At 45.6% G+C, this 11,050-nt stretch overlaps 1 protein-coding gene across 4 annotated transcripts in view; it reads right to left on the bottom strand.

Annotated features, from left to right (window-relative positions):
- Nucleotides 1-11,050, bottom strand: part of grin1b (glutamate receptor, ionotropic, N-methyl D-aspartate 1b) — a 50,508-nt gene that overhangs the window by 29,054 nt on the left and 10,404 nt on the right. For 2 of the 4 annotated variants that reach the window (XM_054730341.2, XM_054730343.2), the window contains exons 4-5: nucleotides 7,045-7,221; nucleotides 264-326 (exon numbers count right to left, since the gene is read on the bottom strand). In XM_054730341.2, coding sequence (XP_054586316.1) covers nucleotides 264-326; nucleotides 7,045-7,221 — 240 coding nt within the window. The remainder of the gene's footprint in view (nucleotides 1-263; nucleotides 327-7,044; nucleotides 7,222-11,050) is intronic. The other 2 variants (XM_054730342.2, XM_054730344.2) reach the window with 1 other exon arrangement.

Below are 11,050 nucleotides of genomic sequence, written 5' to 3'. Positions count from 1 at the left end.
AGGAGAGGGTACGGGGATGGGGGGGAGGGGGGAGGGTGTCTCTCCTGCCAGTGTGAACCCATTCTCTGTGTGCAGGAATCATGAAAAATCAAAAGAAATAAAAGAGATGGTGGAGAGAAGACGTGCCACCAGAACAAAAGTCTATCTCTGGAGCTGGGTTGGATTCTGGGCGGGTGGGCGGGGCTAACTGGTGCTTGGCTACTACTGGGCGAGCTCAGAGATTGGTTGGGCGGCGTGCATCATTTCACCATGCAAGTTTATACCTTAGGTGTTCTCCTGAAGTCAAAGTTCTGTTGGTCGAGGTTTTCATAGTTCCTGTTTTTAGTCTGATGGGCGAATGTGCACAGAGAAAATATGCAGACACAAAGATTATAGACAGTCGCAGCAAAGCATCAACAGACGATTCCTTCTTTTTCTGCTCCAGGCCGGAGTCACCAGCAAACGCATCTCAGATGTTCACCTGTCTGACCGCCTGTCTGACTGTCTGTCTGTCTTTCTGACCACTTGTCTGCCCACCTGCTTGCCTGACTGGCCACCTGTCTGTATGACTGGCCGCCTGTCTGTCTGACCATCTGTCTGCATGACTGGCCACCTGTCTGTCTGTATGTTTTTCTGACTAACTGTCTGGCCACCTGTCTGTCTGACCGCCTGTGTATCTGTCTGACTGTCTGTATGTTTTTTCTGACTGTCTGTCTTTCTGCCCACTTGTCTGCCCACCTGCTTGCCTGACTGGCCACCTGTCTGTCTGTATGTTTTTCTGACTAACTGTCTGGCCACCTGTCTGTCTGCCCACTTGTCTGCCCACCTGCTTGCCTGTCTAGCCACCTGTCTGTCTGACCGCCTGTGTATCTGTCTGACTGTCTGTATGTTTTTTCTGACTGTCTGTCTGTCTGCCCACTTGTCTGCCCACCTGCTTGCCTGACTTTCCACCTGTCTGTCTGTATGTTTTTCTGACTGCCTGTCTAGCCACCTGTCTGTATGTCTGGCCGCCTGTCTGTCTGACCGCCTGTGTATCTGTCTGACTGTCTGTATGTTTTTCTGACTGCCTGCCTGTCTGTCTGACCACTTGTCTGCCCACCTGCCTGCCTGACTGGCCACCTGTCTGTCTGTAAGCTTTTTCTGACTGTCTGTCTGACCACCTGAGGGCTACGGTGGTAACCGCTCGCCCCGTAATCAGAATGTTGCAGGTTTGAGCCCCGCTCAGTCTGTCGTTGCCGTTGTGTCCTTGGGCAAGACTTAACCCATGTTGCCTGCTGGTGGTGGTCGGAGGGACCGGTGGCGCCAGTGCTCGGCAGCCTCGCCTCTGTCAGTGCGCCCCAGGGCAGCTGTGGCTACATCGTAGCTCATCCCCACCAGTGTGTGAATGACTGTGTTGTAAAGCGCCTTGGGGGGTTCCAGGACACCAGAAGGTGCTATATCAAATACAGGCCATTTACCTGTCTGTTTGTCTGACAACCTGTCTGACTACCAGTTTGTCTGACTGACTGTCTCACCTCCTTTCTGTCTGTCTGGCCACCTGTCTGGCTGTCTGTCTGATTGTTTGGCTGTCTATCTGATTGACTACCTGTGTCCATATACCAGTCTGTCTGATTGCCTGTCTAACAACTTGTCTGTCTAATCACCTAATTAGATCAGCTTTGTGTTTCTAACGAGACTCTGGAGCTACAGAAGTTACACGCGCTTCCTCAGACTCTGAGCTGGTGTGGTGAGACACGCGCTTCCTCAGACTCTGAGCTGGTGTGGTGAGACACTCGCTTCAGTTATATTTAGTCTAAGGTGTAAATTCACACCTGGAGTGTTTCTGCAGGCATGAAAGCAGCGGCTTTATTTTTACAACAAAACAAAGAAGATCTGTGACAGCTCAGAAAGCCGTCAGACTCATTTAGCAGCTTGGGGGTGGAGATGTGTCGGAACCAGGAGGCGTCAGCGGACGGCTCGTTGCAACATTCCCGACTCCGCAGGGAAACGAAAGCCTCACAGTATCTGCGGCTTCTTCTGACGATGATGCTCTGTGGCGGAGCCGCGTCCCGCTAGTCCTCAGCAGCGTTCGCCCCAAATGCTCATCTCATTAAACTTCAATCCTCCTCACTGCTCCACACTGTCTTCTGCCTCTGCGATGGCTTCACAACACACCAGGAAGTCTCACCGTTTCCAGCAGCGAGGAAACCAGCAGACAACCGGGTCAACAGAACCACAAGATCCACCGGCTCTTGGAGAACGTTTGGTTCTAAAAACCGGGCTTAACTTCTACATGAGAAAGCCAAATGTACCAAGTTAGAATCAGAGAGACATTTTACATTTAGGTCCAGAGTCCCTGATCCAATTCTCTTCTCTTTACATCAGAGACCTGAGCCTGAGACCTGGACCAGAGACCTCAGCTGGATGTGAGCGTCCAGATTCCGGACCAAGCTGAACCTGGGAATCTTCTGGGATTTCCCAGACAGAAAACGTTTAGCCATTTGAACTGGTGGTCATTATGTTGCGGCGGATCAGCAAACAGCTCCTTACCCTCTAACTGGTGTGTGCCGTTCACAGACCTGCTGGGATATTTATGACCCGATGCAGCTCTGCTCACCTACTTTAACTAATGCGCTGTAATATTCATGTGTCTCCTCCCACTTCCAGTTTCTAACGTTCCTGTGAGGAGAAGTCCCGTCAGCCAGAGACAGGAAGACCAACAACACACATCCTGACTCCGCCGGATGGTTCTAGCGTTGAACCACAATCAAGACTTAGAACCAGGCTGAGAGCACCTGCGGTGGTACCCGAGCTGGTCCTCGGACCTGGAGGTGGCTTCAAGGAGACTAGAACCAACAAAATCTGTTATTTGTGACCAGTGTCGGGAGTAACGGCGTTTAAGTATAACGGCGATCTTAATTAGGTAACGGGATAATCTAATTAATTACTTTCCCGCAGTTGCAACGCCGTTACCGTTACCGTTACTGGAGACGGGTGCGTTAGCGTTACTATGTGCTTGTGGAAGGTTGAGCAACAGTGTGAGGCTTTCTGGCCGCCACACTTCAGCTGCAGCCAGGGAGAGAGAGGTGTCGGTAACGCGCTTACAAACACGATGATGATTGGCCGGGTGGGCGGAGACCCTCAGTGTTCTCACGGTCTCAGCATGCTGTAGACCCACCAGAGCAGTGATGGGAATAACGCCGTTTAAAATAACTACAAAAATATTTCTTTTAGTAATGAGTAAACTAATTAATTACCGTCTTCTTTTATCAAAACGTCGTTTCTGTTACTGACAAGGAAAAGCGTGTGTTAAGCAGCGCGTGTGTTGAAGCTGTCATCAGCTGATCAGGAGCTAAAGAGGCAGATGTTTGCATCCAAGCGCATCACGGCCCGTGGAGAACGAGGAAGACAGGATGAATAGTCTACGGCTGCAGGTGTGGATCTGCAGCCGTGCCCTTCTTAGCATGACAGTGGGACGTCCCGAAGGTCCGCTCACCTGTTCACCGCTCAGACGTCCTGATCTTCTACCTTCCTAGATCATCCAGCTGTAACCTGTCCCTGATCACGTCTTTAGTCCCGCTGTAACACTGATGCATCAGTCTCAGACGCCATGGAGCTCAGGTGTTACTAGAACTACCTGTGTGTGTTCACCACCCAGCTTCAGCTCTTCTGTGGTTGGGTCTGACCCACGTTAGTAAATGTAAGTCCTCCATCAGGCTTGTGCCTCTTCTAGTGTCATTTTAAAGGATTTTATTTATTTATTTATTTAACCGTTACTAGATTAGCAGCAACAGAAATGCTGCTAATAATTATGTGAAGCTGGAAAAATTAAAATACTGTGCAAAATTACATTCATTTCTGTAATTTAACTAGACTGAGAGACCATCTAAAGGCTCGGGAACCTTTACAGGTGTTTCTATTTGCAATTTTAAATTCTAGCTGATTGGGGTCTTGTTAAATATCACACAGTGACCTTTTAATAGTCTAGATAAGTGTAATGTTAGGGTTAGTAGTTCCTCCTGTTAAGTGCTTATTTATTTAAATTATTCAGGTTTATAAAAAACATTTGGACATTTTATTATGTTCCAGTCATTAGTCATTTATATTTCACTGCTGTAGTCATTTATAGTAAATTAAGTAAGTTTAATTAAGAGGGGAACCCATTTTCTAGCATTCTTTAATGAAAAAAGTAACTAAGTAGTTATTTTTCTTGGTAATTAGTTACTTTTGTAATCTCGTAACTCAGTTAGTAACTGAGTTGCTTTTTTGACAGAGTAATCAGTAACTATAATTAATTACTTTTTTAAAGTAGTGTTCCCAACACTGTTTGTGACAGTCGTGTCTAAAACATCGCAGGTAGAATGTGTTTGTGCGACAGCGCCCCCTGCTGTTAGGAGACCTGCAGGAAAACTACAGACTTCCCCTTAAGGTGGAGCGGCGGTGAGCTTCTGTCTTTTCTAACCCTCACACCCCTCTTCTAGTTGAGCTTCTCAGCTGATGTGACAGCCAGTCTGACAGCTGAAGCAGAAGCAGCTGAGATGTGTCTGCACGACTCCGACCTCCGTCAGAGTCCAGGTGACGAGAAACCAGACAACGGATGGAGGTGAGCTACTGAAAGGTGACGTGGATGGACGGACACAGAGAGAGCAAAGAACACTGGAGAACAGCAACATGAGCAGCGTTTAACTCGATGGAAGAAAAACTGATCAAAACAAAACTTAAACAAAATAAACCCTCCACCAAGACCGGAAACATCATGGCGACACGGGTCTGGAGCCGAAAGGCTCATACGTCTACAGGTCCAGACGTAAAACCGACTGTTACAGCAAGACCATCAGCTCTGAATCCATTCTCACCATCGCCAAATCCAGAACCAGGACTAGAAAGAAACGGTCAAGATCAAGTTCTACAGCCTCAGGACCAATAAGTCTCCAACCTGAACTAGCGAGTCCCAGTCAACCTCAGAATTAAGCAAGTCTAGGCTGAAGGCCATCAGCATCAGCATCGAGAACGCATACCCCTCAAGATAACGAGGTCCAGCATCCGGCCTCGGGACCCGTGGGTCCAGGTCAAGACTATCATCGAGTCAATGACATGAGAATTGTTTCAAGTCCTGTGAAAGTCACTCATTCATCTAATGTTAGAGTTATGATAATGTGTTCATCACACACACAAGGGCTTCTGCTTTTATTAGATCTGGGTCTAAGGTCCAGTCATGTGACCACAATCTGGATCTTCAAACACAATCAAATGTTTCCAATACTGGTGGAAAGGGTAAAGAAGAAGACCCACGGCATGTCAGGAGCATTTTCCTGGGGTCTGCAGCGGGACCAGAACCAAACCAGGTTCAGGTTCTGCTGGATCCATCATAAAACAAACCAAAGACAAAACGGCATAAAACACCAACTTCCCTCGATCAGATCCATAAACAACAAGTAAAGACTGTGAAATCCTTCTTGGTGGAGAAACACATAAAGTCAGAGAACAGAAACAAGTCAGAAAAGAAGCTGTGTTGAAGCATCCAGCAAAAAGAAGGTCCTAAGCTGAGAAGGTCTCAGGTCTGATAGACGAGTGAAGGACTGAAGATGAAGGGATGAGAGAGGAGTAATGCTGCCTGAAGATGGATGGAGAGATAACCGAGGGATGGCCTCTCACACACATCAACAGATTCTTTTCCATGCAGTGTCAACTAAGTATCACAACCAGACTTGTACATACACATGTGTATTACTGTATGTACACAAGTGTATACCTGTATGTACACAAGTGTATAACTGTATGTACAAAAGTGTATAACTGTATGTACACAAGTGTATACCTGTATGTACACAAGTGTATACCTGTATGTACACATGTGTATAACTGTATGTACACAAGTGTATACCTGTATGTACACAAATGTGTACTTATACACAAGTGTATACCTGTATGTAAACAAGTGTATACTTGTATGTACACAAGTGTATAACTGTATGTACACAAGTGTATAACTGTATGTACACAAGTGTATACCTGTATGTACACAAGTGTATAACTGTATGTAAACAAGTGTATAACTGTATGTACACATGTGTATAACTGTATGTACACAAGTGTATACCTGTATGTACACAAGTGTATAACTGTATGTACAAAAATTTGTACTTATACACAAGTGTATACCTGTATATACACAAGTGTATAACTGTATGTACACAAGTGTATACCTGTATGTACACAAGTGTATACCTGTATGTACACAAGTGTATAACTGTATGTACACAAGTGTATACCTGTATGTACACAAGTGTATACCTGTATGTACACAAATGTGTACTTATACACAAGTGTATACCTGTATGTACACAAGTGTATACCTGTATGTACACAAGTGTATAACTGTATGTACACAAGTGTATAACTGTATGGATGCAAGTGTGTACTTATACACAAGTGTATACCTGTATGTACACAAGTGTATAACTATATATACACAAGTGTATACCTATATGTACACAAGTGTATACCTATACACAAGTGTATACTTGTGTATATACACAAGTGTATACCTGTTTTTACACAAGTGTATACCTGTATGTACACAAGTGTATACTTGTGTATATACAAGTATATACCTGTAAATACACAAGTGTATACCTGTAGGTACACAAGTATATACCTGTATATACACAAGTGTATACCTGTATATACACAAGTGTATACCTGTATATACACAAGTGTATACCTGTATTTACACAAGTGTACATCTGTATATACACAAGTGTACACCACTATATACCTTTAAAAACATATATAACCATATAAGTCTGTGTTCACCTGTATATACCTGTGTGTATGCCTGTGGGGACCTTTAAATACCAGTGTTTACTTGTGTGTATAGCTATGTGTACTTGTATTTATACCTGTGTGCATACCTGAGTGTACACCTGCATGTATACCTGCTTGTGTAACTGCGTATGTACCTACGTGTGTACCTTTGTGTATACTTGCATATATACCTGCTTGTGCACCTGTGTGGATACCTGCGTATATACATGTGTGTGTACCTGCTTGTGCACCTGCGTGTATACCAGTGTGTGAGCTCACCTTGGTCTCGCGCTCCTCTAGCAGTGTCTCCAGTTTCTTCTGGGCGGCTCTGCCCTCGTGGTCGTCGCTGACAATGAGGATGATGTGGTTCCACCTGAACTCCCTCATCAGGTCGAACCACACCTGGGCCTGATGGGAGTATGGGGGGACGGTCCTCAGGAAGGACAGGTGGATACTCTGACAAGGAGGAGGAGGAGGAGGAGGTCATCCTGACATTGCTAATCCTTTTGTTGTCCCCTCTCAGAAGTTCTGATTGGCTGAAGAGACCAATTGAGTGCAGCTTAATGGTACCACGCGTGTGATTGTTTTAAATAACAGCTGTGAGGACCCGATGCATGTTGACTGAACCTGAGAGATGATGTTTCAGGTTGAGTTTTGTTGTTGGAGCCAAGAGCAGGTGAGTCACCCATGGAAGCAGCCAGGTAAACTCAAAAAATACGTTAATAAGTATATTTCAAAAAGGAGGTCAGAACGTTGGAACAGTGGAAACACTAGGAGATGCTAGAAGAAGACTAACATGCAGGAGATTCCAACACAAGAAAATAGAAATGGGCGCTTAAATGCACCGAGCGAGGTAATTAGAGACAAGGGACGGGTGAGCTGAGTGCGGATTAGCAGTGATTAGGATTCGATGATAGAAGTAGCAGGGGAGCTGAGGTAGAAAACAAACAAACAGGGACACAGGGGACAGGTCCTGACATGAAGGAAAGCCTCTAGCTTTGGTTCACACAAACACATTCATGTGGAGTTGTTTCTAGAAGCTTCTGCAACGTCAGCAGATTTGTTTCCATCCAGTGTTGCGTGATGTTTCACCAAGATCTCGCACTGATGATGGTAGAGTCTGACCGCTGCACAAAGCCTTCTCCAACACTTCCCGAAGATTCTCAACGAGGTTAAGGTCTGGACTCTGTGGCGTCCGATCCATGTGTGAAAATGACGTCTCGTGCTCCCTGAACCGCTCTTTCACCATCTGAGCCTGATGAATCCTGACATTGTCATCTTGGAATATATCAGGGAAGAAGAGAAGAAATTCTGCTGTGATGTCATGCATCCCGCTCCTGATTTGTAGTTGTGTGATGATTCCATGTTGTTGTGCCACGCCTGTCATGTTGGTTTTTTCCTTTCTGCCAGTGCTCCTGTTCGCACCGTTCACCTGAGGCCTGCCCGACTGTCTCTCTGCCAGATGATCGGCGGCCTTGTGCCAGTAGAGACTCCAGCGACATTTTTCAGCCAAGCCCGTTTCTGATTTATTTTTACCACGTTTTCTGTCCACGGATTCTCTCGTCCATCTGTCAACTGGACACCGACCTTACTTTGACTACCGATTCCTGCTCTACCCCCTGAGAAGTGCTACTGACTTCTGCTGCCTGTGTGTGACCTTGCCTGTACCTCACCTAGACGTCGGATTTTGGATTCGTGAACTTCTGTTGGGCTGTACTAATGGGCCATTCCCATCTGTACCGGGTCGGCCCGGGCCGGGTAGCCCCAGCCTGGCCCGGTTGATTCCACACATCCTTGCCTTAAGCCCATGTGGGCTGATTCTACCCACCAATCAGAGGCTTGCTCTAATGGAAGGTGTGAATTTGCTGCCAGCAGTGGGTGTGTTGGCCCTGGTCAGCCTGAAGCAGACCCCCTCGAGAAGAGGGCCGAGAATGAGCCTTGGTTGGCCCGGAAAAATACCAGGCCACCCAGATATGTAAACAACCTACGCTACCCGGCCCGGGCCGACCCGGTACAGATGGGAATGGCCCATAATTGTCTGTGACAGTCTGAGGAGAGGGGTTCCCATAGCTGGCACCAAGACAGTAACACCCCCCACCCCCCACCCTTCTCCCTACCATCACAGCACATGCTGCTCTGGCTCCAGTTTTCCCAACAGCAGAACTTTCTACTCGTCCCTTATTCCCCCACGTTCTAAAATAAACTGCTGTGTTTTGGGGGAGTTTCCGAGTCTTCAGGTCGTATCCATTACAAGTTGTTGTAATAACGAATTTTTAAGAAGCTAATGTCTAATTAGGCTCCCCATATGAGGAGCCTTAAGCGCTAGTCTCTGACCACAGTGGCCCTGTTACCAGAAGGGTGCAGGGTTGAGTTCTGCTCAGTCTGTCCTTGGGCAAGGCACTTAACCCGCCTTGTCTGCTGGTGGTGGTCAGAGTGACCGCTGGTGCCAGCCTCACTTCTGTCAGTGGGCCCCAGGGAAGCTGTGGCAACATTGTAACTCACCACCACCAGGGTGTGAATGGGCGCTTGCGTGGGTGAATGCCATTTTGTGTTGTAAAGCGCCTTGGGGGGTTGTAAAACTCTAAAAGGTGCTATATGAATACAGACCATTCACTACTTTTACCTACAGCCTTTGTGGAGCCTGAAGGCAACACAACGAGCGTTCCAAATGTCTTTCAAATCCACATGACTCCAGTCCAGACCTCCCTGCAGTGTTGGGCAAGTTACTTCAAAACTGTAATGCATTATTTATTACTTGTTACCCTCATTTTAAAGTAATTCATTACATTACAATATTACTGATTTTAAAATGTAAGGCATTACACTACTTTTGCATTACTTTAAGTTACTTTCACCAAAACAACTTCAGTATGAATCTGGTCATGTGACGCTCAGTGAGCTCATGACATATATGTGGAAGGTGATGTGGTGTCTGAGCTAGGATTGCTGTTAAAAACAGTCAAGATATAATAACAGTGCTTTAAAATGATTGTTTATTAAATAAAAGCAACAACAATCTGTACTCTCAGCACGCTGCCATCTTATATAAACTGAGCAGGGAGTGGGGTGGTGGGGGCTCCAAGCCTATATTTGCCTTGGTGCCCAAATGCCTTGATACGGCCCTGGATGTGGGACTGACTTCTGGGGTGATCTGATTCTATCACATGTATAAATATTAAATGCTTATATATTATTGCTTTTCACTGGTAAAAATGTGTGTTGGGGATAAATCTACCTACTTTTTTTCTTTTCAAGCACTTTGTTTTGTTTTCTTGATTTTATGTGAATAATTTCCGGCCCTTTCTCTCTCTAACCTTCCTGCATGCTGCATGTTTTCTCCGTCTTCCAGAAAAACTGTAAACTAGATTTCCTACTTTCTAACTAATCAGCCAAAGGGATCTACCGAACGCAAAAAATGCTTAATATGCGCTGCGCTCCAGCAGCAATGAGTTGAAATCACCGGGGCACAGATTATGAACTCAGCTGAAAAGTACATGAAGTACCAGAGAATATGGGCTGATATAAACGATCGCAAACGAATTACTTTGTTGTGGTGGAGCGATTTAGTGAATATAACAGCGGCCGCGTGCAGGACGCAGCTGGAGTGTTTGATCCGTTACCGCTGCGTCCTCTCTGCTCATAGAATGCCCGCAAAGCTGAGTCCATAAATGACGTCATATATGTGGATACTGGATCTTTTTTCAGGCTTTCTGCTATTTGAATTTTTAGGAAACCCACATCTTGATTCTGGGTTTAAAAATGAATTGTAATTACCGCGTTACTGACAATTGTACCGAGTAAATATTACCATTATCTTTCCCTGTAATGCCTTACATTACCACATTACAGCAAAAAGCATTGCATTACAGTAATTAATTACTTTTGTACCACGCTACTCCCAACACTGCCTCCCTGTAATCCTTTAAAATGGCTTTGGCTCTCCAAAACTTCAGCTCTTGTTCCTGAGAAATTTCTGTAAATGATTCTTTGTCTGAAAGACGCTGAAAACTCACCGACCAGTTGATGCTCAGCAGTTGAAGGAATCATCTCTCAGGTCCAGGCTCAGGGCTCTGATGGATCCGTTACCTTCAGATTGTGATTTTAGGTCGGAAACATCTTTTGTTACTGTTGACTTGATAAAAAGGCCAAGTTTATCTCCCCATGCAGGCTCATCCCTTGAGTTAAGAGCTTTGTTTAGCTCGAGTAACTCCCAGGTCAAAGTTCAAAGCACTTTTCTAAAATGGAGTGCTGCTGTTGAAACAATTTTGGAATGATTTGTCTAATT

This window comes from Nothobranchius furzeri, chromosome 10, assembly GCF_043380555.1.
Source record: "Nothobranchius furzeri strain GRZ-AD chromosome 10, NfurGRZ-RIMD1, whole genome shotgun sequence".
Lineage (NCBI taxonomy): Eukaryota > Metazoa > Chordata > Actinopteri > Cyprinodontiformes > Nothobranchiidae > Nothobranchius > Nothobranchius furzeri.
The sequence above is the reverse complement of the archived record's forward strand: the minus strand, read 5'-3'. Positions and strand labels throughout refer to the sequence as shown.